The 24,638-nt window shown below is 33.4% G+C and overlaps 4 protein-coding genes across 5 annotated transcripts; all 4 read left to right on the top strand.

Annotated features, from left to right (window-relative positions):
- The first annotated feature begins 3,467 nt into the window (after positions 1 to 3,467).
- Positions 3,468 to 5,435, top strand: LOC106293795 (alpha carbonic anhydrase 7-like). 2 transcript variants are annotated; one of them, XM_013729439.1, is made up of 8 exons: positions 3,468 to 3,519; positions 3,606 to 3,715; positions 3,818 to 4,035; positions 4,201 to 4,310; positions 4,533 to 4,635; positions 4,744 to 4,911; positions 5,006 to 5,059; positions 5,281 to 5,435. In XM_013729439.1, exons 2-8 carry the CDS (start codon positions 3,622 to 3,624, stop codon positions 5,353 to 5,355), a joined length of 822 nt encoding a protein of 273 aa, XP_013584893.1. In that variant the 5' UTR covers positions 3,468 to 3,519; positions 3,606 to 3,621; the 3' UTR covers positions 5,356 to 5,435. The 2 variants fall into 2 exon arrangements, with proteins under 2 accessions (XP_013584893.1, XP_013584892.1); XM_013729438.1 differs by lacking the exon at positions 3,468 to 3,519 and having other exon boundaries at positions 3,542 to 3,715; positions 5,281 to 5,434.
- Positions 5,436 to 8,107: 2,672 nt separating this feature from the next.
- Positions 8,108 to 9,811, top strand: LOC106294157 (alpha carbonic anhydrase 7-like). The gene is made up of 7 exons (XM_013729757.1): positions 8,108 to 8,201; positions 8,301 to 8,518; positions 8,709 to 8,815; positions 8,964 to 9,066; positions 9,177 to 9,344; positions 9,440 to 9,493; positions 9,737 to 9,811. Exons 1-7 carry the CDS (start codon positions 8,108 to 8,110, stop codon positions 9,809 to 9,811), a joined length of 819 nt encoding a protein of 272 aa, XP_013585211.1.
- Positions 9,812 to 10,089: 278 nt separating this feature from the next.
- LOC106296095 (pentatricopeptide repeat-containing protein At1g08070, chloroplastic) lies at positions 10,090 to 12,511 on the top strand. The gene has a single exon (XM_013732151.1). It carries the CDS (start codon positions 10,090 to 10,092, stop codon positions 12,319 to 12,321), a length of 2,232 nt encoding a protein of 743 aa, XP_013587605.1. The 3' UTR covers positions 12,322 to 12,511.
- Positions 12,512 to 18,990: 6,479 nt separating this feature from the next.
- On the top strand, positions 18,991 to 20,937 carry LOC106293759 (alpha carbonic anhydrase 5). The gene is made up of 7 exons (XM_013729406.1): positions 18,991 to 19,244; positions 19,404 to 19,621; positions 19,713 to 19,825; positions 19,970 to 20,072; positions 20,174 to 20,341; positions 20,531 to 20,584; positions 20,733 to 20,937. The coding sequence occupies exons 1-7, from the start codon at positions 19,157 to 19,159 to the stop codon at positions 20,811 to 20,813; spliced, it is 825 nt and encodes a 274-aa protein (XP_013584860.1). The 5' UTR covers positions 18,991 to 19,156; the 3' UTR covers positions 20,814 to 20,937.
- The last annotated feature ends 3,701 nt before the right edge of the window (positions 20,938 to 24,638 follow it).

Here is a 24,638-nt window from a genome sequence, read left to right as displayed (position 1 = left end):
CCGGTGTTACAACTGAACCATACATAGCCATTTTTTCCCTGCCAATGTACAGTGAACATTTTGTAGCCTCGTAAATATTATTGACATGCATCCACAAAATCATTATTTCATCAGCAAAAGTTTCAATCTTGAGTCGAACCACACCACAAACATAAAAAATTTACATCTTGGTGGTACCTGTTGAAAATGACAGCCGACATTTCGAAGTGATCTGGATTCTCCTAGGAAGGCTTAAGTTCCATAGCACGTTGGCACGACAAAAACCGGACTATAGGCGCTCTAGTTGTACCGTCCTTCAGCTTCGCCTGAGACGTACCCAGCCTTGCAGCCTCTGTTAGTCCTAGCAACCAAATAAATTTCCGTTATAGCCCATCAGAACAGAGTTTACATCATATTAGTTAATCGGACAACTTCAAAGCGATCAATCAACTTTCACGATTGACCCCCTATCGTAGCGATGGATGGTAGTGATTCAAACGAACTGGGATAGAACCGTGGATCTCGGAATTCTGCCCACAGAAACATACGCTTAAAGTATTAAAATTGATAGCTTGAATATTGATTAAACAAATATGGTATATAGTATTCCATAGAAAGTCAAATTGTTAATACCTTTTCCTGGGTACTATGTTCTAGGCGGAGAAAGGTGGCGGGGACAACGACCGATTAAGCAACAACAGCACTGGAGGCTGACATCTTCGAAGGTTGGCTAAAAGCTGCGACAGTTCAATTTAGGAGTAATTTAATAAGAGATATGAGTCTCAAGGTTTGTTTGAGGAATTATATATACTGAGACGGATCATTTCAGAGGTGAAACAGTACCATAACTGATCGTTGGAGATATAGAGAGGTGAAGATGAAAAGTTTCAGAATTTTTTTGATAAGCTAAAAGGGTAATGCTTCGGTTTATCGGTGGAGACAAAGTACTATAAAAATTCTAGATACATACAAAAGAGATTTAGCCCACTTATAAGTTTTATTGGGCCAAAATGCGGATTTTACTAAATAGGTTTCGATGATCAAAGTTACACGTGAGTATTGAAACATTACAGTTATGTGTGGGATCCACTATAAGAAATCATTCGTAAATATATATTAATTTCGGTAATCAATGTACAAAGTATCCTTTAGTTTAGTAGAATAAATGTTGGTGTTAATATCATAGTAACCTGGGTTCGAGTCACAGACTTGACATTTTTCCCCACTTCTTAAAAGTGGGATCCACTTATCTGCTAACGTGTCGCATCCGGAGTGATGAAACTGACTCATTATAATGTAGATTTAAAAAAAAATGGTGAAATTTTATCTAACCACACTAAATAATTACTTTTGGTTGTAGGCAGGAAAGTAACGCGAGACTTCAAGATGTTGTTTTCATGTATTGGTTTTCATCACCTTTTGCTTGGTGGTTGTTCTTCTGTCAATAAAACTTGAATTTGCAGATAAAATTTTCCAACAAAGAAAATATATGAAAGTAAATTATATATTAACTCAGTCTAAAATTTGATAAATCTATTTTTAGCAAATGTCATAGTTTTTTTTAACGACTGCATTGATAAATAATCAACCAAAACAAGTTTGAGGAACAAAGAAATAGACGAGAAACACTTATACACTCAATCTAAAAAAGATCTATGAGTACATAATGTTAGTGCAGTGACGACTGAGTTTTAGAAGCTGAAGAAAAACAACTCCTCAAGGTGTCCATGTACCAGTCGTGAAGTACTACATGAAGTAGTACAAGAAGTGCTACATGAAGTGAAGCTGAAGTGAAGCTGTGAAGCTGACTTGAAGACTGGAATTGGTACCGACTTAGAGCTGAAGTAAAGACTACTTGGAGGCTAAGCAAGCTATGATTTACATTGGAGAAAATGTAAATCATCAAGGGAAGATTTCCAAAAGACTTTGAAGAAGATTTGGAAATATTCCATAAAGGAAGATATGGTAATATCTCTTCCTTAGGAAGTTGGCTAGGGCAAGCCACAAAATGTACAAGTATAAGTAGAGAAAGACGTGCCTAGGATTAGGTACCACCTCAAGAGAAGGCCATAAGCATAAGAGCTTTGGTATTGAATGAGAGTAGACACAAGGCATAAGGGCTAAGGGTCATGAGGGGTCAGAAGGATTCTTGGGTTAGTTTGATCTAGGAACGTGTTAGGCTGGTGTCTCTGTCTGAAGTATGACATGTTAGTCAACTCGGAAGAGAGCTAGTATCTATGTAAAGATAAACTTTCATTGTAATCTTGTTGTAGTATTTTGTGAAATAAAAAGAGCATTGTACTTGTATGTATTACTCTCTGTAACAGACCCTTCTTGCACCTTCACATGTAGCCAAGCAGGACCACTCAAAGCCAAATAGGAGTGAAACCATCCGCCCTGCAGTACACTTTTTCCAATTTCTCGAGCAATTCTGTTCGACTTAGTAGACTCTTCGAAAGCTACTGAAACAAAGGACGAACATAACACATTGATCCGATGGAGAATAATCCGATATCTTGGCCAGTTCAAAGGTTTCATCATGGCCTCAATCAGCTCGTGAAGATCAGACCCCAATAGGCCAATACTACTTCTTGATATCCAAGATCCTTCATGCTCTGAAGCGCCCACTCTAAGCATCTTAGCTCCGTTTCATGCATAGCTTTATATGTGTAAAGTTTTCTTCTGACGTTTTTAATTACCTTCCCCCGTTCCTTTTTTAATAGTTTTTTCCTTCCTATTTTGTTGCTTATTAAAATGTAGAGGTAACTGGGAAAACCTAGTAAAAAGGAATTACGTTCAATATTTTAATAATTGACGAGAAGGTTACATGTCAAAGTTCCTAAATTATTTTCATCGGCACTGAATTTTGAGAATAGTTTGTCAAACCTTCTGATATCATTATACTACTGATTAGAAAAGAAAATTGTCATTAATACAACAGAAGCATTAAATTTTCAATAAAATTATACTCCTTTTGTTTCATTATAAGTGTCGTTTTAGGTTTCTGCGCACGAATTAAGAAAACAATTAATTTTGTACATTTCTTATAAAAAAACATTATTACCTATACACATAACCATATTTCAACCAATCGAAAAATAAATTTTGCATTGAAAATCGAAAACGACATTTATTTTGTAACGAAAATTTTTTTCTAAAACGACACTTAATATGAAACGGAGGGATTACTCTTAATTTTCTATTATGTCTGCTCAATGGATAGGACAGTTAATGATCCAGGTGTGAAATTGTTTCTTCGTTATACCATTTCAAAAAGTAATAAAATGTGTGCCATATCCTTGTAAGCTATTGACACATGTGAATGAACGCAATAAATCCCACATGTGTTTTTTCTGTTTTTTACTGGAAATGGTAACCGATTTGGTGATGAAAAATTGGGTTTGATTCACACCTGCTCTCTGTTCCGATATTAAATATAAACATATTTCCAAAAGAGTCAAAGTTGTCGTCTGGAAGGAAGAGAGCATGGGAAATCTCGCGGACAAAATCGTCTGTCTAACCAAGTATTTATAGTTGCATGTATTTTCCCTACACAACTCAATACGTAATAACTTGTCTTACAACTTAAACAGTAAAGGTTATTTATCTTCTCTTTCCCTCTTCAGCAAGATAGAACAAAAAATGGAGAGCTCATCAATCCAATGCATTTTCTTTGTGTTCATCGTTTTCACCTTCATTTCGCTATCCACTGCTGCTTCAAGTCATGGAGAAGTTGGTACGTAAGCTTTGAGATTTTCTATTTTATTTTATATTTCTATATATCTTCTAATTGGGTTTATGACAATCTTGAATATATTTTTTTATTGGTGATATGTAGAGGATGAACACGAGTTTAACTACAAGAAAAACGACGGTAAGGGGCCAGAGAGATGGGGAGAAATTAAACCGGAATGGGAGATGTGTGGAAAAGGAGAGATACAATCTCCCATTGATCTGATGAACGAGAGAGTTAAGATTGTTTCTCATCTTGGACGGCTTATTAGAGACTATGAACCTTCCAATGCCACTATCAAGAACAGAGGCCATGACATTATGGTATATACATATAATACCCAGGAGACCCAGCTATATTTTACTTAAGCACATGCTTTTTCATTTATTTTGTTGAGTTTCTATCCATAACTAGTCAAACATGAAAACCATTGGGATTTATGTGTTTTTACTAATTGATAGTTATTATGTGCTGATATTGCTGAACAGCTAAAATTTGAAGATGGAGCTGCAGGAAGTATTAAGATTAATGGATTTCAATATGAACTCCAACAGCTTCACTGGCACTCTCCCTCTGAGCATACAATCAATGGAAGAAGGTATCCAATTCATTTTGAGAAGAAGGAAATTACACCAAAAATCTTGGATATATCTGATATATATAGTTTTAGAAAATCAATAATTCTGTAATTGTTAAAGTATAATAAATAAATATAATTTTATATATCTGATTCTTTTTTGGGGTCAAGTTGTTAGGAGATATATATGATTCTTGGATATATGATATATCTTATATACGTAGTATGTAACATGCAAACCAGGTTTGCACTTGAGCTGCATATGGTCCACGAAGGCAAGAAGGGGAGAATGGCTGTTGTGACTGTCTTGTACAAAATCGGAAGAGCTGATACTTTTATCAGATCGGTACACACAATAAAAACTTAATACCTATTATTTATCAATTAATTTCTATATTTTAATTATTATCGATAGTATATAATTTATTTATCTCTAACTTTTGGCTTGTACTAGTTGGAGAAGGAATTAGAGGCCATTACTGATCTGGATGACGCAGAGAAACATGTAAGGATGATTGATCCGAAACAAATTAAGATCGGAAGCAGAAAATATTACAGATACATAGGTTCACTTACCACTCCACCTTGTACCCAAAACGTTACTTGGAGTGTCGTTAGAAAGGTAACCTTTAATACTTATCCATCTTAAAAATTCATGTTTATTGTATTGCATGGTTATTGGTTAATAGCAGTGTTTGTTTCCTTAAAATTTTCAGATTAGGACCGTGACAAGAGAACAAGTGAGGCTTCTCCGTGTGGCTGTGCACGATGTAAGTTTTGTTTCCCACTCCCCCCTCATCATTCCACACTTAACAGCTAAATTAGTAATGTCTATATCATTAACTTATGTTCTCACACTGATCTCAATTGCATATTTCACAAGTCAAGATATAAGCCCATAGTGCGTGTATATGATAAGAGAAGACCATGATGTTTTGTCTGTCCAAATTATTCACCACTCCTTTCCATTATTTTGATTAATATTTAACAGGACTCGCTGACGAATGCGAGACCGGTCCAACCAATCAACAAGCGCGTGGTTCACTTATACAGACCAAGAGTTTAGTTGATGAAGACACATTACAAGTTCTTACCAATCTTTAATTCTTCATATATACACAAAAATAATGGCTTCATTATTACTATACTGTTTTGATGGGTATTTGTTTCTCGTCTACGAAAAATAATCATATTATATAGTTAATGTTGCTTTTATGATAACGACTACCTAATCGTTCCTAATATGGCCCAAAAAGAAACCCAACATAAGCTATGATAAAGTATTCGTAATAAAACGCCCAATAAGGCCCATTAAGAAGATCTGGCGGGTAGTTTAAATACCCGTTGATGCGATAAGAAAGAGTTATGGCGCTCTCACATTTTAAAATCAATGACACATGACTATGATATAACCCCAAAGCTAGAGCACTACGGGTGCATGATTGATCTTCTAGGCCATTCGGGTCTATTCAAAGAAGCGGAAGAGATTATAAACACGATGCCGATGGAGTGATTTGGTGCTCTCTTCTCAAAGCTTGCAAGATGCATGAGAATCTTGAACTTGCGGAATCTTTTGCAGAGAAAGCTCATTGAGATTGAACCTGCAAACTCAGGTTCTTATATTCTTCTATCAAACATATACGCCACAGCAGGAAGATGGAAAGATGTAGCAAGAATACGAGCGGTTCTCAGTGGAAAAGGTATGAAGAAAGTTCCTGGTTACAGCCAGAGGGGTACCCACCAAGGCCAATTGGGTGTTAACTGACACCACATAAATATGATAAATTGTTAAAATGCATGTAAAAACAGTTAAGTTTTTGCAGCACTTATTGTTCAGATGGTACATTGAATCCACAAATAATTGGGGTTCGACTCTCATGTGACACCATTATATTTTTTTTTACATTTTTAATAGTGGGTTGACCCCGGTAAAAGTTCGTCCTGGGTCCGCCACTGGTTGCAGCTCCATCGAAATAGACTTTGTGGTCCATGAGTTCATCATTGGGGATAAACTCCATCCACAGAATAGAGAAATCTACAGAATGCTAGAAGAGATGAATGTCTACTAGGGGGAAGCTTGCTTTGTTTCGGATACCTCTGAAGTGTTGTTGGAGATGGAAGAAGAATGGAAAGAAGGAGCGTTGAGGCATCACAGCGAGAAGCTAGCTATTCTTACAGTAGTGAAGAATCTAAGCATGTGCAGAAACTGTCATGAGGCTACAAAGCTTATGTCAAAGATATACAAAATGGAGATTGTTGCTAGAGAGAGAACTCGGTTCCACCATTTCTGTAACATCCCGAGTTGTTATATATGAAAAGACTTAAGAGAATTGATTTGACTACCTATGTCACTAAAGTTGATTTACTTTTTCCATCACACATCTGTTTAGAACTCTAAGGTTAAGTGTGCTTGGGCTGGAGTAGTGAAAGGATGGGTGACCTATCGGGAAGTAATTCGCGATATCGTGTGAGTGAGACCAAAGCATAGAAAAAGGTCGGGTGGTGATTGCATGGTTAGTAAAAAATGATTTCGAGCCTTGAAAAATTAACACACCGTCCGTCAGATAGGATGGGCCCACGGGTAGAGTGAGTGAGTGTGGGTGGACCATTAGTCATGGGTGGTCGGGCGTTATAAGTGGTATCAGAGCTGGTGAGCCATCTCAGTTCTAACCCGAGAGGCATCTTGAGACATGTCATGGGAGGGCATTGATTTTTTGAGAGAGAGTGAATTGTAACATCCTGAGTTGTGATATATGGAAAGACTTAAGAGAATTGTTTTGGCTACCTATGTCACCAAAATTGACTTACGTTTTCCGACACACATTCGTTTAGAACTCAAAGGTTAAGCGTGTCTGGGCTGAAGTAGTGAAAGGATGGAGGATCTATCAGAAAGTGATTCACGATACTGTGCAAGTGAGGACAAAGCACGAGAAAATACCGGGTGGTGATTGCAGGGTTAGTAAAAAAACTTTTAGGTCTTGAAAAAATTAACGGACCGACTGTCAGACGGGATGGAGTCCATGGGCCGAGTGAGCGGGCATGGGTAGCCTATTAGCCGTAGACGGTCAAGGCGTTATAATTTCAGAGATGTTGTGTGTTCTTGCTGTGATAACTGATTTAGAAAAACACGTTAAGTAAATAGAAAAGATGGTAAAAACTAAGAAGATTCACTAATGTAAATATATATTTCATCTGTTTCGAATTAGTTGTCGTCGTAGAGAAAAAAATTTGTTATAAAATAAGTGTTGTTTTAGAGTTTTAAGGCTAAATTTATTAACTTTAATCTTCTATTTATTTTTCTGTAGGTTGAAATATGGTTAGGTGTATAGGTAATGATGTTATTTATTGGAACTATGCAAAATTAAATATATTTTTTTAAATCTGTGTGTACAAATCTAAAACGACAAATAAAATGAAACGGATGGAGTACGCATCTCAAGAAAGAGTTTTTGGGAATCTTTTTGGGTTCTTTTACTTTTGTGGAATTATTTTTTTTCGGAAGATAAACTAATTAATTATTATTTTACGTTTGGAAAGTTTGATATTTATACAAAATGGAATTGATTTGGTAATAACTAGTTTCCTTCTCGACTAGATTAATTTGCTCAAGTTAGAATAATTTAGCAATCTCTGTTAGTCAAAATTATTCTTTTATAATTGTGGACTAGTAACATATCCGGACAAAATCGTCTGTCTCAACAAGTATTTATAGTTGCATGTGCTTCTCAACCAAGCTCAATATGTACTAACTTGTCTTACAATTTAAACGTTAAAACTAATTCTCTTCTCTTTCCCTCCTCAACAAGACAAAACAAGAGATGGAGAGCTCACCAATCCAATGCATCTTCTTTGTGTTTATCATTTTCACCCTCTTTTCGTTTTCGACTGCTGCTACAAGTCATGGAGAAGTTGGTAAGGAAGCTTTGAGGTTTTCTATTTTATTCTATATTTCTATATACTTCTAAATTGAGTTTATGACAATCTTGAATATTTTTTATTGGTGATATGTAGAGGACGAACACGAGTTTAACTACAAGAAGAACGATGATAAGGGGCCAGAGAGATGGGGCGAAATTAAACCGGAATGGGAGATGTGTGGAAAAGGAGAGTTACAATCTCCCATTGATCTGATGAACGAGAGAGTTAAGATTGTTTCTCATCTTGGACGGCTTATTAGAGACTATGAACCTTCCAATGCCACTATCAAGAACAGAGGCCATGACATTATGGTATATATATAAATACTCTGGAGACCTAGCTATTTTCTGTTTGCGCACATGCCTTTCATTGATTTTGTTGAGTTTCTATCCATACAACTAGCAAAACACGTAAACCTAGGTTTTATGTGTTTCGACTTGTTAATAGTTGTAACCTTTTAAAAACCAATTTTTTTATTATTTTGTTGATATTGTTGAACAGCTAAAATTTAAAGATGGAGCAGGAAGTATTAAGATCAATGGTTTTCACTATGAACTCCAACAGCTTCACTGGCACTCTCCTTCTGAGCATACGGTCAATGGAAGAAGGTAACCAATTCATCTTGAGTGAAACAAATATTACACCAAACGTCTTGGAAATATCATCTGTAACTGTTAAAGTATAATATATTAATAGAATTTGATATATATGACACTTGCATATATTTAATATACGAAATCTGCATCATGCAAACAGGTTTGCACTTGAGCTGCATATGGTTCACGAAGGCAAGAATGGGAGAATGGCTGTTGTGACTGTCTTGTACAAGATCGGAAGAGCTGATACTTTTATCAGATCGGTACACAAAATGAAAAACTTACTACCTATTATTTATCAATTATTTTTAATTATTACCTATAGTACTAGTAGTAATTGTTCTATTTTTATTTTTTTTTGGGTTTGTGCTAGTTGGAGAAGGAATTAGACGCTATTACTGATCTGGATGACGCAGAGAAACATGTAAGGATGATTGATCCCAAACAAATTAAGATCGGAAGCAGAAAATATTACAGATACATAGGTTCACTTACCACTCCTCCTTGTACCCAGAACGTTACTTGGAGTGTCGTTAGAAAGGTAACCTTTAAAACTTATCCATTTTCAAAACTTCATGTTTATTGTATTGCATGGTTATTGGTTAATAGCAGTGTTTGCTTCCTTAAATTTTTCAGATTAGGACCGTGACAAGAGAACAAGTGAGGCTTCTCCGTGTGGCTGTGCACGATGTAAGTTTTGTTTTTTCCTCTCATCATTTCACACTTTAACAACTAAAGTACGTATGTCATATTCTTTAAATATATCATTTAACATCATTAACTTATGTTTGCTCTCAAACTGAGATTCTCAATTGCATATTTGTCAAGTCAAGATATAAGTCTATAGTGCGCAAATATGAAAAGACAAGACCATGATGTTTTGTCGTCGAACATACAATCATATCCTCATTATTTTTGATTAATATTTAACAGGACTCCCTGACCAATGCGAGGCCGGTTCAACCAATAAACAAGCGCATGGTTCACTTATACAGACCAAGAGTTTAGTTGAAGAAGACACAATACAAGTTCTTACAATCTTTAATTCTTTATATAAACACCAAAATAATGGATTCACTAGTTTCACTAGTTACAATCTTTAATTCTTTATATAATTAATCTTGCTTTTATGATAACGCCTACCAAATCGTTGCTAATATGGCCCAACAAAAAACCTAAACATGATCTAAAATAAAGTATTTGTCAAAAGAGCCCAATAAGGCCCACGAAGATCTTTTGGCGGGTAGTTTAATTATCCGTTAGATGCGATGAGAATCATAAGAGTGATGGCGCTCCCTTATCCTCCTCCTCCTCTCGCAGTTCCCTCTTCTTACCCATTTCACTTCCTTCCTTCTTCCTCTGATCCTCCCTACGACATTCTTCGAACCCACCCTTCTCTTTCCCTCCTCTCCAATTGCAGAACCCACCAATCTCTCCGCGAAACCCACGCTCAGATGGTCAAAACGGGGCTCCACAACACCAACTACGCTCTCAGCAAGCTCCTCGAGCTCTGCGTTGTTTCTCCACACTTCGACGGTCTTCCTTACGCGGTATCTGTCTTCGAAACGATCCAGGAGCCGAACCTTTTGATTTGGAACACGATGCTTCGTGGGCTCGCGTCGAGTTCGGACCTTGTTTCGGCTCTGGAGATGTATGTTCGTATGGTTTCGCTCGGGCATGTTCCTAATGCCTACACATTTCCGTTTCTATTGAAATCTTGTGCAAAGTCGAAGACTTTCGAGGAAGGGAGACAGATCCACGCGCAGGTTATGAAGCTTGGGTGTGAGGTAGATCGATATGTGCACACTTCTCTGATCTCTATGTACGCGAGAAACGGTAGATTGGAAGATGCACGTAAGGTGTTCGATACAAGTTCTCAACGAGACGTGGTTTCCTGCACAGCTTTGATCACGGGTTATGCGTCCAGAGGCGATGTTCGAAGCGCACGGAAGATGTTCGATGAAATTACTGAGAGAGACGTGGTGTCATGGAATGCAATGATTACAGGGTATGTGGAAAACGGTGGTTATGAAGAAGCGTTAGAGTTGTTTAAAGAGATGATGAGGATGAACGTTAGGCCAGACGAGGGTACATTGGTCAGTGTACTTTCTGCTTGTGCTCAGTCTGGTAGTATTGAATTGGGTCGTGAGATACATACATTGGTTGATGATCATCATGGCTTTGGTTCAAGTCTCAAGATTGTTAACGCTTTCATCGGTTTGTACTCAAAATGTGGTGACGTGGAGATAGCATCTGGTCTGTTCGAGGGGTTGTCGTGCAAGGATGTAGTTTCATGGAATACTTTGATCGGTGGTTACACGCATATGAATCTTTACAAAGAAGCGTTGTTGTTGTTTCAAGAGATGCTGAGATCAGGTGAAAGTCCAAACGATGTGACAATGCTAAGTGTTCTTCCTGCTTGTGCACACCTTGGAGCCATAGATATTGGGAGATGGATTCATGTGTACATCGACAAGAGACTAAAGGGTGTTACAAATGGTTCTGCTCTCCGGACCAGCCTCATCGACATGTATGCCAAATGTGGAGACATAGAAGCAGCACACCAAGTGTTCAACAGCATGATGCATAAAAGCTTGTCGTCTTGGAACGCAATGATATTTGGATTTGCGATGCACGGGAGAGCCAATGCAGCCTTTGATCTTTTCTCAAGAATGAGAAAGAACGGTATTGAGCCAGACGATATCACCCTTGTTGGTTTGTTGTCTGCTTGTAGCCATTCCGGTTTGTTAGACCTTGGACGTCACATTTTTAAATCAGTGACACAGGACTACAATATAACCCCGAAACTAGAGCACTACGGGTGCATGATTGATCTTCTAGGTCATGCGGGTCTATTCAAAGAAGCCGAAGAAATTATACACATGATGCCAATGGAGCCAGATGGAGTGATTTGGTGCTCTCTTCTCAAAGCTTGCAAGATGCATGGGAATCTTGAACTGGCGGAATCATTTGCACAGAAGCTCATGGAGATTGAGCCTGAAAACTCAGGTTCTTATGTTCTTCTATCAAACATATACGCCACAGCAGGAAGATGGGAAGATGTAGCAAGAATACGAGAGGTTCTTAATGGTAAAGGTATGAAGAAAGTTCCTGGTTGCAGCTCTATCGAAATAGACTCTGTGGTCCATGAGTTCATCATTGGGGATAAGCTCCATCCGCAGAGTAGAGAAATCTACCGTATGTTAGAAGAGATGGATGTGCTACTGGAGGAAGCAGGGTTTGTTCCGGATACTTCTGAAGTGTTGCAGGAGATGGAAGAAGAACGGAAAGAAGGCGCGTTGAGGCATCACAGCGAGAAGCTAGCTATTGCATTTGGGTTGATCAGTACGAAACCTGGGACTAAACTTACAGTAGTGAAGAATCTAAGAGTGTGCAGAAACTGTCATGAGGCGACAAAGCTTATATCAAAGATATACAATAGGGAGATTGTTGCAAGAGACAGAACTCGGTTCCACCATTTCAGGGATGGTGTGTGTTCTTGCTGTGACTACTGGTAAAAGAACACGTTAAGTAAATAGAAAAGATGGTAAACTCTAAGAAGATTTACTGATGTAAGCGTATACATGTAAAGAAAGAGCTTTGAGGAATCTTTTTTGGGTAAGTCAACTGTTTGACTTACGCCTTGGTTCTTTTACTGTGTATTATTTATTGGGAAAATCGCCAAAACCAAACAAAAATTTAGCATGATTGTCCCTTTGGTATAAAACCAATTTTGTCTTTTTGTTTTCATTTTACCTCTTTCCTTGCTGAAATTTAATGAAATAAATAGTTAATGAATCAAAAAAATTATTAAAAATATAAACAATTAATAAAACACCGATATACCCAAACACATATATTTTTTTGGTTGAAAAACTTGATAAATAAAAATTTTAAATTTTGTTCTACTAAAAGTAGAACTCGTCTTCTACGGAAAATGAGTTAGTAGAAAACGAATTCCTGAATAAACAAGTTCATCTACCTTTTTTAGAGCGAAAAAACTACTTTTAATTAAAATTCTAAATACGAGGAATGCGAATTCTACTAATTGTAAAGATATCTACTTTTCTCTCAAATGCAGTTTCTACTTTTCTCTCAAATGCAGTTTCTACTTTTATGAAGTATTCTAATATTTCGGGAATGCGAAATCTAAGTACAACACGTACGTCTACATGAGGTAGAAATTGCATTCAAGATTTTTGTCATGGTTCTACTTATTGTAGAATGTGCCTTCTACGGATAAGAAAACCTGTTTTTTCGAAAATTAAGAAAGTCTCTGTTAAGAAAATATTCTAAAAATATTCTAACTTCCTAAAACGTGTTTTGATCGATTTGCTTTGCCAAAATAGAAAAAAACAATTTTTTCTTTTCTTCTTCATCAATATATGATTTCTCCATAGTTTGTCTTGTGATTTTCACAAACTCTTGTTCTATGATGCATATCTATACAACATGTGGTGTTTGGGAATTTGGTTCAACCATTGGATGAGTTTTTTTGGCTGATGACAAAGGGAGTAGACTACTGTTATAGGAATCAAGTTCTACATTAGAATATTTTAAAAGAATGGTTGTGGAAGATTTTGATATGGAAGAAGATTAGGGTTAGTAGGGATATTTGGTTCCCTACTTCAGTGTTTTTTGTTCCTTTTTTAAAAATTGTTTTTATATTTTTTTGCCTTTCTAAAACATTTTATTTTTATCTTTTTCATTAAACTTTTAAAAATGGTTTAGTATAGGTTTAATTTGACTAATGAAATGTTAGTTTTGGCATTATGAAAAATATTATACTATAGGGACAACTTAGTGATGGTATTATACTAAGGGGACAACCATCCTAAATTTTTGTTCCGTTTTGGCAATTTTCTCTTATTTATTTTTCATGAGATAAACTAATTAAAAAAGTTTTTTTAACGTTTGGAAAGTTTGATATTCATACAAAATGGAATTGATTCTGTAGTAACTAGTTTCCTTCTCAACTAGATTAATATGGTCAAGTTAAAATAATTTAGCAATCTCTGTTAATCAAAGTCGATTAGAATCTTCATAACTACACTTACCTTATAACAGAGAGAGTTTAAATTGAATCTATCTATCTATACTAGGGGTGGCAAAATGAGTTATAATTCATGATCTGGCTCAGCTCAGCTCGTTATTTCATGAGCACGATTTCTATATTTTAAGCTCATTTAATAAATGAGTTTAATGATCGAGCCTAAATTAGATCACGAGTTATATTAACAATCTTTAATGAACATGAGCTGACTCATGAGCTTGTTCATTTTATACTTACAATAATATATAATATATTTTATATATATTATATCTGAATAATTTCTATTTTTTTACGTAAAAAAGATAATTTCTATATTTATCATATTTATCTTCTAAAATTAAAATGTCAAACCAAATCTTTCTTAAAAGATAATATCTATATTAATCATATTTATTTTCTAAAATTTAAATGTAAAACATACATATAAGACATTGAAGATGAATTGGCTCAAGACTCTCACGAAAAATAGAGATTTGGATCATTGGTTTTGATTTAATTTAATTTACATTAGGTGTTTTTTTTGTCATGTGTTGGTTTTTATTTAGTATTTAATATTTATATTTTGGATTTTTTAATTTTTAAATTTTGAACAATATTATAGAAGTTATTCTATCACTATTTTATTTTATAATTATTATTTTTATTTAAATCACGAGTTAGTTCATTTAACTCATGATTTACATGATCTGAGTTCGAGTTTACATAATGAAGCTCATATAATAAATGAGCTGCGCTGAGCTAGCTCATGAAAGAGCCGAGCTCACTGTGAGCTGAGTTTGAGTTGAGTTGAGCGAGCTAGCTAGCTCATTTTGACACCACTAATCTATACTATTAAAACAGAATATCATTTTTTGAGGTACTCTTCTGTTTTACAAGTATTTAGATAGCCATGTCATTGTCTTTTAAATTAAATAAAAAGAATTGGAAAATTATTTGTAACAACCAATAGAATATTCTATTTACCATAAATAAATATAGTACCACTTAATTACTCCATCATATTTTGAATCTATCTATCTATCTATAATAAAACAGAAGATCATTTTTTTAGGTACTCTTCTGTTTTACAAGTATTTACATAGTCATGTCATTGTCTTTTAAATTAAATAAAATAAAAAGAATTGGAAAATTATTTGTAACAACCAATCGAATATTCTATTTACCATAAATAAATATATTACCACTTAATTACTTCATCATTTTTTGGACAAACAAACACAAACTGAGAGCTTGATCATTCGTTAACAGATTGGTGAAAGACAGATTTTTATGGGTTTCATTTTAAAATAGCAGCAGCGATGGTTATATATTAACCAATATGATTACAACAATTTCTTTAAAAAAGCCAACGACATGCTTGATGGGATATCTATTGTGCCCTCTTCTGATCTTCCCCAAACAACATATGTGAGTTTTATTTTTATGAGTTTTGTTTGTGTTCATCTGCTAAGCCGTGTGGGTGGATGATTTTGCTTTTTCTTTGGGTTTTAGTTCGACGGGTTTTAAAAAGAAGTTGTACTGATGGTGAAGTTTTTATTTTCAAATAAGGAGTTATGGTTGCTGATTATTCACGTGCTATGAGCAGAGACGAATCAATCAAAGCTTTTAGTCAAGTTGAAGGAGAAAACTGATCTCACTATTGAAGCCACCGACTGGTATATACATCTTAGCCCGAACTAAATTTTTCTTTTGATCTTCTCGGTATGGTTTGGCTTTAACATCTATTTTTTTCATGTTGGTTTCATTTTTTTTCTTTTCTTTCTCTTGCATCAATCTTCCGATTAACCACATGGTAGGGAGAGTATAGTATTGTTTTGCATACCATGTGATTTTTTTAGATAAAATATAAAATCCCTTTTTAAAAAATCATTAGTATAATTACGCTTTTTTAAAAATTATGAATATAATTTACAAGAAATTCTATAAACTTCTTTTGTTTTAAGAAACATCTTACATTAGAATATACTGGTGTTATATAATACTAATAACTAGACTCTGAGCGCGGATATGAATTTTCAGTTTTTAATTATTTATTTTATTAAATGATAGATTTGTAATATTCGTTCATATTACATTCATTAAGTAAATATTTTTTTTGCATCTTAAACTATCTATTTTTTTACGAATGTGTGATATCTTATAAAAAAATATAAAAAAAAGAGTATATAGAGTTAATTAGATAATTGTAAAAACAGAAATTTTTCTTTTGTGTGCGATATCATATAAATAATGATCCACCCAGTTAACAAAAATCATGATTTTTTTTATGTGTAATTTTTTTTTACCATTTCCTTAAAATTATATTAAATTTTACATATTTTAATTAGAATATTTTTAATATATTTACCTTTTTATTTGAAATGCAACTCAATATTTTTTAAAAAATTATAACAAAATATTTAAAAAATATTTTTAGAATTTGTTTGAAAAATATGAAAATTACATTTTAAATTAAAATTATCCTAAAATATGATAAGTTTTGATGTAAACGAAAACTCAAATCATGTCAAAAATAATTATATTCAATGATAATAACAATTTAAATTTATTATTTAAAAAAAATACATTTACAAAACTATTGTTTGAAAGAAAATTCATTTATCTTTCAAATATAAAATGAAAATATTATAATTAAATTAAAATTATGCACGTAAGGATAACTTTTGAGTTTTTTTGGTTGATTAAATGGCATTATGTCCAAATTTATTTAAAGATATTTCATTAAGGTAACTGAAAAAGACAAACAATAAAATATGAAATTTAAATTCATTTAAGCATATTTCATCAATGTAACTGAAAAGACGAGTAATAAATTAGACAGTTTTATTGGTTTTAGGATATTTTATAAATACAACTGAAAAAAACAAGCAAAAAAATAGGGAATTTAATTAATGAATTAAGAACATTTTCAAATGGGTATTTATCTTTTAATAATATAGATATATGTGAATATCCCATTTTTAATCAAAACAAAAGATTATCGTAGATATTGGAACTTTAGATATTGGATATATCTAATTACTTTGAATTTTCAATATAGAAATACAAATTAACTTACAAAAATTATAATATAAACGAATGCACCATTCTATTATTTCTTAAAACGATTTATTTGAAAATTTGAACAATATATGGATCTATAATCAAAAAGACAGTTACCCAGTCCCTATTTAGACTCTAAATATAAACCATGTTAACAAATATTACAAAAATAAATTATCTATAAAACTATTCCATGATTTTATTTTAATTATTAAAATATCAATAATTAAATTGAGCAGTATATCGATCTATAATAAAAAGATAGCTACTCAATCCCTTTTTAGACTCAAAATATTAACCATGTTAACAAAAATTTCAAAACTAAACTATCTACGAAACCTTCTTTTTTGAACAAAACTATCTATAAAACTATTCCAAGAAATTCTTTAAAATTGTTACTTAACAAAAAAATATAATATCTTCTGTTTCATATATTCGTTTTATTCAATTATATTTAGTTTGTTCCAAATCTCCTATTTCCTATATAAGCTTTGAAAACAAATTCGGGTCGTAAATCTTAACTGGATGAATATCTAGCAACTAAGAAGAGGTTATTCGTTTGTGTATTTTGATGGATTTGAAAATCCAAACTAAATTTAGTGTTATTGGTTCTATGATTTTAAAATATGTATTGAAATCATGTGTTATTTGTTTAATGATTAATAAATTCTAATTTAAATCAAGTGTTATTCAATCATAAGGATTTACTAATAGATTTGATTTCATAATGGATTTGAATGAATTTGCATAGATTTCTTTGTTAAAAATACAAAGGCTCAAATCCGAGGGAAAACATCCGGATTTGTAAATTCTAATTCGAGAGAATTTGAATGTATATTTTCTTTGGATTTATAAATACTGTATGAATTTCTAAATCAATCAAAATATATAAACCAATAACACCTCGTAATATATATCAGAATCAAGGTTGACAACTAAAATATGATCCATTTGACCTCGATCAAGCTGTTACCTAACAAAAAAATATAATATCTTATATTTCCTATATTCATTTATACAATGAATATTTTTTTTTTGAAAATGACAATGAATATTTGTTGAGCTAAGTTATACAATGAATATTTGTTTGTTCAAAATCTTCTGATCACAAAAAGGCAATATTACTCATTCTATTTATCGAAAATTCTATAATGACATCTATAATGAAAATTACTGGCCTCTCCAATGTTAAACATTTTAGAACAGATCGGTGGATAACAATGAGGATTAAAATCAGTTTCATTTTAAACGTTTCTACAAATAATTTATTCAATTTTATATAATATTAAAAGTATATGAGAAGTTTTTAAAAAATATTGTCAGATTTTTTTGGTTTTGACCGGATCAACCAGTGTCGAATCACATGTTAATGGCAGATTTTTGGGGTTTTACCAAGTTTTATCGGATTTTAAATTAATGTGGTTTTCACTAAATCCGAACCGGATTATATCCAGATCACTTGGTTTATCGGTTTAATTGCGGGTCACCGGCTTTATCGTTTAGACCGCGGATCCGGGTCGGGATTGGACACTGAATAAAGCTAAAAAAATTACACTTTGGATGATTATTTTTTAAAAAATCCAAAAATTTAACACACATACGAAAATAATTTAAATAAATCATGCACACAAGTTTTACAAGAAATAATATCCAATATTTAAATAATGACATTATTCTTTTCAACCAAAATTAATTCCGCGCTTTAATGCCCTGAGTCAAAATCTTGTTTTATTTCTTAAAACTACTCTTGTTACTCTGTAGAATTTTCATAACGACACTTAATTACCTGCTCACGATGAGTTTAAATAGAAAATTAAAAATTAAAACTACTCCTATTTGTTTATTCCTAAGCTACTCTTATTAGATTGTAGAATGTAAAAGTATGAATAATTAACACATGTAACTAGAAGCTAGTAAAAATTCGACACACGATCTGCTTTTTAGAGTCATTCAACTTGTTCGGTGAATCACACCAAGATTATATATCTCCATAAATGCATGATACTAACACACACAAAGATATCCTACCCCTTTATAGAATTATAAACTTTATTAAATTATACCAAAACCAAAAGAAACATAAAGGAAACTAGAGAAAATTAAGGTGCAGTCAGGAGCAAATAAAGGCATTTAAAATCTGATATATTGACTAAGAGAAATAAAAGAGAACAAATACAATTGTTTATCACCATAGCCCCCTAAAGTTGTTTAATCTTCTTTCAGTATTTCACTCCCTGGTTTACACATAACATAAGACAATGAAGAGACCATCGATTGTATGCATCGTTTTCCTTATCGTCATCTCTATCACTACTGTCTCGAGTTCACCAGACCATGGAGAAGTCGGTAAGCGCTATTCTTAATTAAATCATCTTTAAATGTGTATCAGTATATATATATAGCTTACCTCGAAAAGTTTGGTGTGTTTTTGAGAAATCTTAATCTTACGTTGAACATGACATGAAACACACTGATAAGCACATTCATCTTTCATATGATTCGTAGAGGACGAAACGGAGTTTAGCTACGAGAAGGGAGGAGAGAAGGGGCCAGAGAAATGGGGAACACTAAAGCCAGAATGGAAAATGTGTGGAAACGGCACGATGCAGTCACCTATTGATCTTACGGACAAAAGAGTCTTCATTGATCACAATCTTGGACCGTTACGCAGCCATTATTTACCTTCTAATGCCACCATTAAGAACAGAGGCCATGATATCATGGTAATAATCAACTAATATTATATTTTCCAATATATATTTGTTATATTTTTGAGTCATATATACAATATTTTTTTTTTTGTTAATGTGGTAGTTGGAATTTGAAGGAGGGAATGCAGGTATAGGTATAACTATCAATGGTACCGTATATCAGCTTCAACAGCTTCATTGGCACTCTCCTTCCGAACACACCATCAACGGCAAAAGGTTTCTCTACTCGTGTACATGTTTATTATACTGTAATCATATTTGTGAGAATGGTTATGTCACTGTTAAAAAAAGTATACATGTCTCGAGGGCTTATTTGATGTGATAGCACGCATGCAATGATTGAATAATGTTCATACATAGGTTTGTTCTCGAGGAACACATGGTTCATCAGAGCAAAGATGGACGCTTCGCCGTTGTGGCGTTCTTGTACAGCTTGGGACGACCTGACTCTTTTCTCATTTCGGTATTGCAGTCTCAACCCCCTTATAGCTAACCTAATAATAGACCAGTTGCTTCTATAGAACTACCGACTTGTATATTAGTTCTATGTTTTTTTTTTTGTAGTTGGAAAGACAATTGAAGAGGATAACTGATGCACATGAGTCCGAGGATTTTGTCAGTTTGATTGATCCTAGAGCAGTCAATTTCAAAACAAGATTCTATTACAGATATTTAGGATCACTGACAACTCCTCCATGTTCTGAAAACGTTACTTGGTCCATTTCTAGAGAGGTAATCACTAGTTTATTTCCTATATATGTTTAAAACTATCTAGTTTCTGTATATATAGACCTTATGTGTTTGTTTATTTGTATATTGCTGTCACCAATTCATAATTAATGTGTATTGTAGTGATTATTAATACACACAAAGTTCCTTTTATTCTATTTGGTTTTATAATACATTTCCAAAAAATTTCAGATGAGGACTGTGACATTGGAACAGTTGAACTTGCTTCGCGTGTCTGTACACGATGTGAGTGACTCGAATCTTCTCTTTTTTTTTAAACTAACAGTTAGAAGATGTGACAATGTATAATACATATTGTGATCATGTGACAGTTCTTGGCTTTCATTTCTAAGAAAGATAGTCTAATATAAAACTGTTTGTTTCTCTGCTGCAGCAATCTAATACGAATGCAAGACCGCTTCAACGGCAAAACGGGCGTCCCGTGAAATTTTACTTACCAGCATGGCATATTTAACCAATCCGAAGTTGTTGTTCACTCAATTTGAGCTTGGTTAAACCTAGTCTCATGTTAATCTCTTAGTTTTATGTACTGAGAACCAAAAGAGAACACTAATTAAGAAGAAATTGTTTTGAGTTCATTTTAAAGAGAGATATCACTTAAAAGTTGAGTATGTAGTTCTTCTTCTTCTTCTTCATAACAAATCCGAACCGAAATCCGAACCTAAGTAGCAAAATACCCGAACGGGTATTAAGTTAGGAGAGATTGGATATCCGAACCCGAACGGGTAATATCCGAACCCGAATGTATATCCGAAGATAACCAAACATATGTATACTTACCCTTATATTTCTAATTTACATCTCTCATTTTTAAAAAAAAATATTTTTATTGATGTTACACATACTTTAAGATCATAAGTATATATATAATTATGGAGAAAATGATTTGATATTCATTTAAAATGCATGTCAAACTTTTTGTTTCATGTATTAACAAAAGTTACATTCAAAGATTAAAAACAATATCCAAATTAATATCTATTTGTTTTTGAAATATTATCTCCAAACCTATTAATCATTCAATCTATAAAAAATAAAAAAAAATAAGTTAAGTGAAATCTATATTTTTAAATACAGTAAACTTAAAAAATGAAAAAAAAATTCTTTTAAAAACTAAATATCCGAACCCGATTCAAAATAACCGAACCCGAACTAAAAATATCCGAACCCCAACCCGAAGTACAGAAATACCCGAACAGATTCTTTATCCCTATACCAAAATACCCAAAAATCTGAAATACCTGATCCGAACCCGAACGGGTATCCGAACGCCCACCCCTAGTTTCTGAAATCGTCGGAATAAACGTACTCTTCTTACAAGCCTCTCGTTCTTTTTTTTTTAACCGATGAAATTTACCAGTTACCGCCACGCGCATCCTTTATTTACTGCACTTTCTTAAATGGTGATTAAGAAAGGGATGTAATCGTTGGGAATATTTTTAGGGCTTATTGGCGAGATAGCAAGATTTGAAAGACAAATGAAGAAAGTACCAATGATTTTGACGTAATTCATTGTCAGACTTTTTGGCTTGATTCCACCCGGTTATGCCCCTTACCATAATAGGTTGCCGGTTCGTTGTTATAAAATGAACGATGTGGAGGGTTTGTCTGCCACTGTAACAATCACATATAATAGGGATCGTTGTGCACAACTGTCTTGAGCACGTATGCGGGAGGATATAAATCAAGAGTAGTGACGAACAAATATGAGAGAGGTAGAAACTCTGTTAACACAACGGCGATCTGAAGATGATGACATAAATCCTATTCCGATTGTATTGCTTTCCATACTACGTCCCGTATGTGGAATGGATTATTGTAAGTTTATTTACAATGGAGTGATGGTGTTCTCAATTTCAGAATCGTGATAAGGTGCATGGTGAAAGTAAAATATGAAATGGTTTACATAAAGTCAAGCCGAGTTCAATAAAACCGTCCAATTTAGACGACGGAACTTTCCGTTTGGCATGAGTCAGATGGAATGTAATATATATTATGAACGTAAATAGATACATGTGAAGAATCTTCTTTCCATTCCACATGAACTACATAAACTATATAAGGTGTATGCACATGACCCAAAATAACCACTTACGTAGACGCTGATGTGTGCGGTTATGCAGAGATGATGACATATTCCCTGCAGTAAATGGCCACTAATGGATTACAACTATTCCATATAAAGGATTAGGAGGAAGCCACGTAAATAGGTGGAGTTATTAGAGATGTTTTACTGTGCAGAGTTAAACAAGTGGTGTAAATTAGAATGTGTACCAATAAATGTTGTATTCCATCTAATTACCACTGTAAGTCCATCCGAAGGAACTCAAAAGCATGAAGGTGAAGAAAGCAAGGATTACCCAACACGGAGTATAAACTAAACACTATAAACTAATAACTAAATTCTATACGGAAATATAAACCTTAATCCGGTGTCAACCCCAATTTTCCATAAATTAACCCAAATTTCGAAATGCCAGTAAGATGCATTACCAATGTTCTAAAAATCGCTAGGCGGTAACTAAGCGCTTTATAGAGGACTAGCGACTAGGCGAATTATTCGGGGCCTAGGCGAGGCCTAGGCGTTAGCAAATTATTTATTTATTTTATATATTTTATACATTTATGTGACATATTTTAGTTTTTAAGTTTAATTATAAAATTATTGTGATGAATTATCAAAATTAGATATACAAAACAGAAGAAAGTAGACAAATTTGTAGATTTGTAATAATATTATTGTTTAATTTAACATATATAGACAATTTTAGATGAATTTTAACCAATTTTAACTGATTTAGAACATTTTAAACAAATTTGAATCATATAAATCGGTATAAATCGGATTTTAAGAAAATCGTTTCGGATAAGATCGAGTTGCCGCCTAGGCAGAGGCCGACATGAGGCATATATAATAGAAAATGTGAAAATGTAGTTGCAATCTAAAAATCATTTTAACATATTTCTCAAATGTTTATATGGTTATGCCTTCATGGAAGGTGGTAATGTTTGCCCCAATGTAAACCACAATCATACATAAATTAAACCCTATCAACTATTCACTAAACCCTACGCGGGAATATAAATCATAATCCAATGTCAACTCCAATCTTTCATAAACTAACCCCTAGCCACTAATCACTAAACCCTACATGGAAATATAAACCCTAATCCAATATCAACCCTAATCTTTCATAAACTAAATCCAAATTTCGAAATGTAAGTAACATGCATTTCCATTCTACATGATCATATAGAATAGAAAATGTAACAAACGATATAGCACATTACATATATATTGTTCAAATTTTGTGATATCTATGATTACAGGGAAGAAGATAATCACTAAACCCTACACGGAAATATAACCCTAATCTCATCTCAATCTTAATTTACTAAACCCTACATGGAAGTATATACCCTAGCTCAATGTCAACCCTAATCTTTCATAAACTAAATCCAAATTTCGAAATGTAAGTAACATGCATTTCCATTCTACATGATCATATAGAATAGAAAATGTAACAAACGATATAGCACATTACATATATATTGTTCAAATTTTGTGATATCTATGATTACAGGGAAGAAGATAATCACTAAACCCTACACCTCCATTCAACATGACATTGTATTATGTTTTATTTGATGTCATAATAATGTTATATGGGAAATATGTGTTATAGAAGCGTATATTGCCATGTCAAGCTGAGTAATTGTGTTAACTATTTGAAGATAATGTACGTACTATACGCAGTTAGTGAAACACTATTTACGCATATGGAATATGATTTCATTCTTCCAGTGTATGCAACGAAAAGGAAGAAGATACATTGAGTTGGAGTCACTACATAAAACATTACTACAACACGGAGGTAGTTTAGATGGTAGTATCTAAAAACAAGAAGCAAAGCTAGAACATAAAAACAATGCTTAGAAACCATAAACCCATGTCTACACGTCCTGAGTGAGTGCTCCGGCTTGACACAGTGCCAGTGTTTCAATCAAGTAGTTCTCTGCAGCTACACAAACATTTTCTTCAGTGAAAGCCATACACTTCAATTTCATCCCAACGACATGCATTTATAACATAATAAGTGTAAATACAGCGGAGCAACCTATACAAAATCAAAGTCGCTTAGTTCTATAAAAACATTTATTCTAAGCCAAATGTTTTTGTCTTGGAATCACAAAGAGAATATGACATGAGCGAACTACAGTCAATACATAGCACAAGATAAGCATTTCTATTTATATGGAATAGTAAATCTATATATGA

This window comes from Brassica oleracea, chromosome C5 (assembly GCF_000695525.1).
Source record: "Brassica oleracea var. oleracea cultivar TO1000 chromosome C5, BOL, whole genome shotgun sequence".
Lineage (NCBI taxonomy): Eukaryota > Viridiplantae > Streptophyta > Magnoliopsida > Brassicales > Brassicaceae > Brassica > Brassica oleracea.
This window is presented reverse-complemented; position numbering and strand designations above follow the sequence as displayed.

Excerpts from the sequence above, each read along its gene's own strand:
- LOC106293795 (XM_013729439.1), top strand. The coding sequence starts at position 3,622 with ATGGAGAGCTCATCAATCCAATGCATTTTCTTTGTGTTCATCGTTTTC. Across the intron at positions 3,716-3,817 it reads TTCAAGTCATGGAGAAGTTG|AGGATGAACACGAGTTTAAC; the intron begins GTACGTAAGCTT and ends GGTGATATGTAG. Across the intron at positions 4,912-5,005 it reads CTTGGAGTGTCGTTAGAAAG|ATTAGGACCGTGACAAGAGA; the intron begins GTAACCTTTAAT and ends TAAAATTTTCAG.
- LOC106293759 (XM_013729406.1), top strand. The coding sequence starts at position 19,157 with ATGAAGAGACCATCGATTGTATGCATCGTTTTCCTTATCGTCATCTCT. Across the intron at positions 19,245-19,403 it reads ACCAGACCATGGAGAAGTCG|AGGACGAAACGGAGTTTAGC; the intron begins GTAAGCGCTATT and ends TATGATTCGTAG. Across the intron at positions 19,826-19,969 it reads CACACCATCAACGGCAAAAG|GTTTGTTCTCGAGGAACACA; the intron begins GTTTCTCTACTC and ends GTTCATACATAG.
- LOC106294157 (XM_013729757.1), top strand. The coding sequence starts at position 8,108 with ATGGAGAGCTCACCAATCCAATGCATCTTCTTTGTGTTTATCATTTTC. Across the intron at positions 8,202-8,300 it reads TACAAGTCATGGAGAAGTTG|AGGACGAACACGAGTTTAAC; the intron begins GTAAGGAAGCTT and ends GGTGATATGTAG. Across the intron at positions 9,494-9,736 it reads TCCGTGTGGCTGTGCACGAT|GACTCCCTGACCAATGCGAG; the intron begins GTAAGTTTTGTT and ends AATATTTAACAG.
- LOC106296095 (XM_013732151.1), top strand. The coding sequence starts at position 10,090 with ATGGCGCTCCCTTATCCTCCTCCTCCTCTCGCAGTTCCCTCTTCTTAC.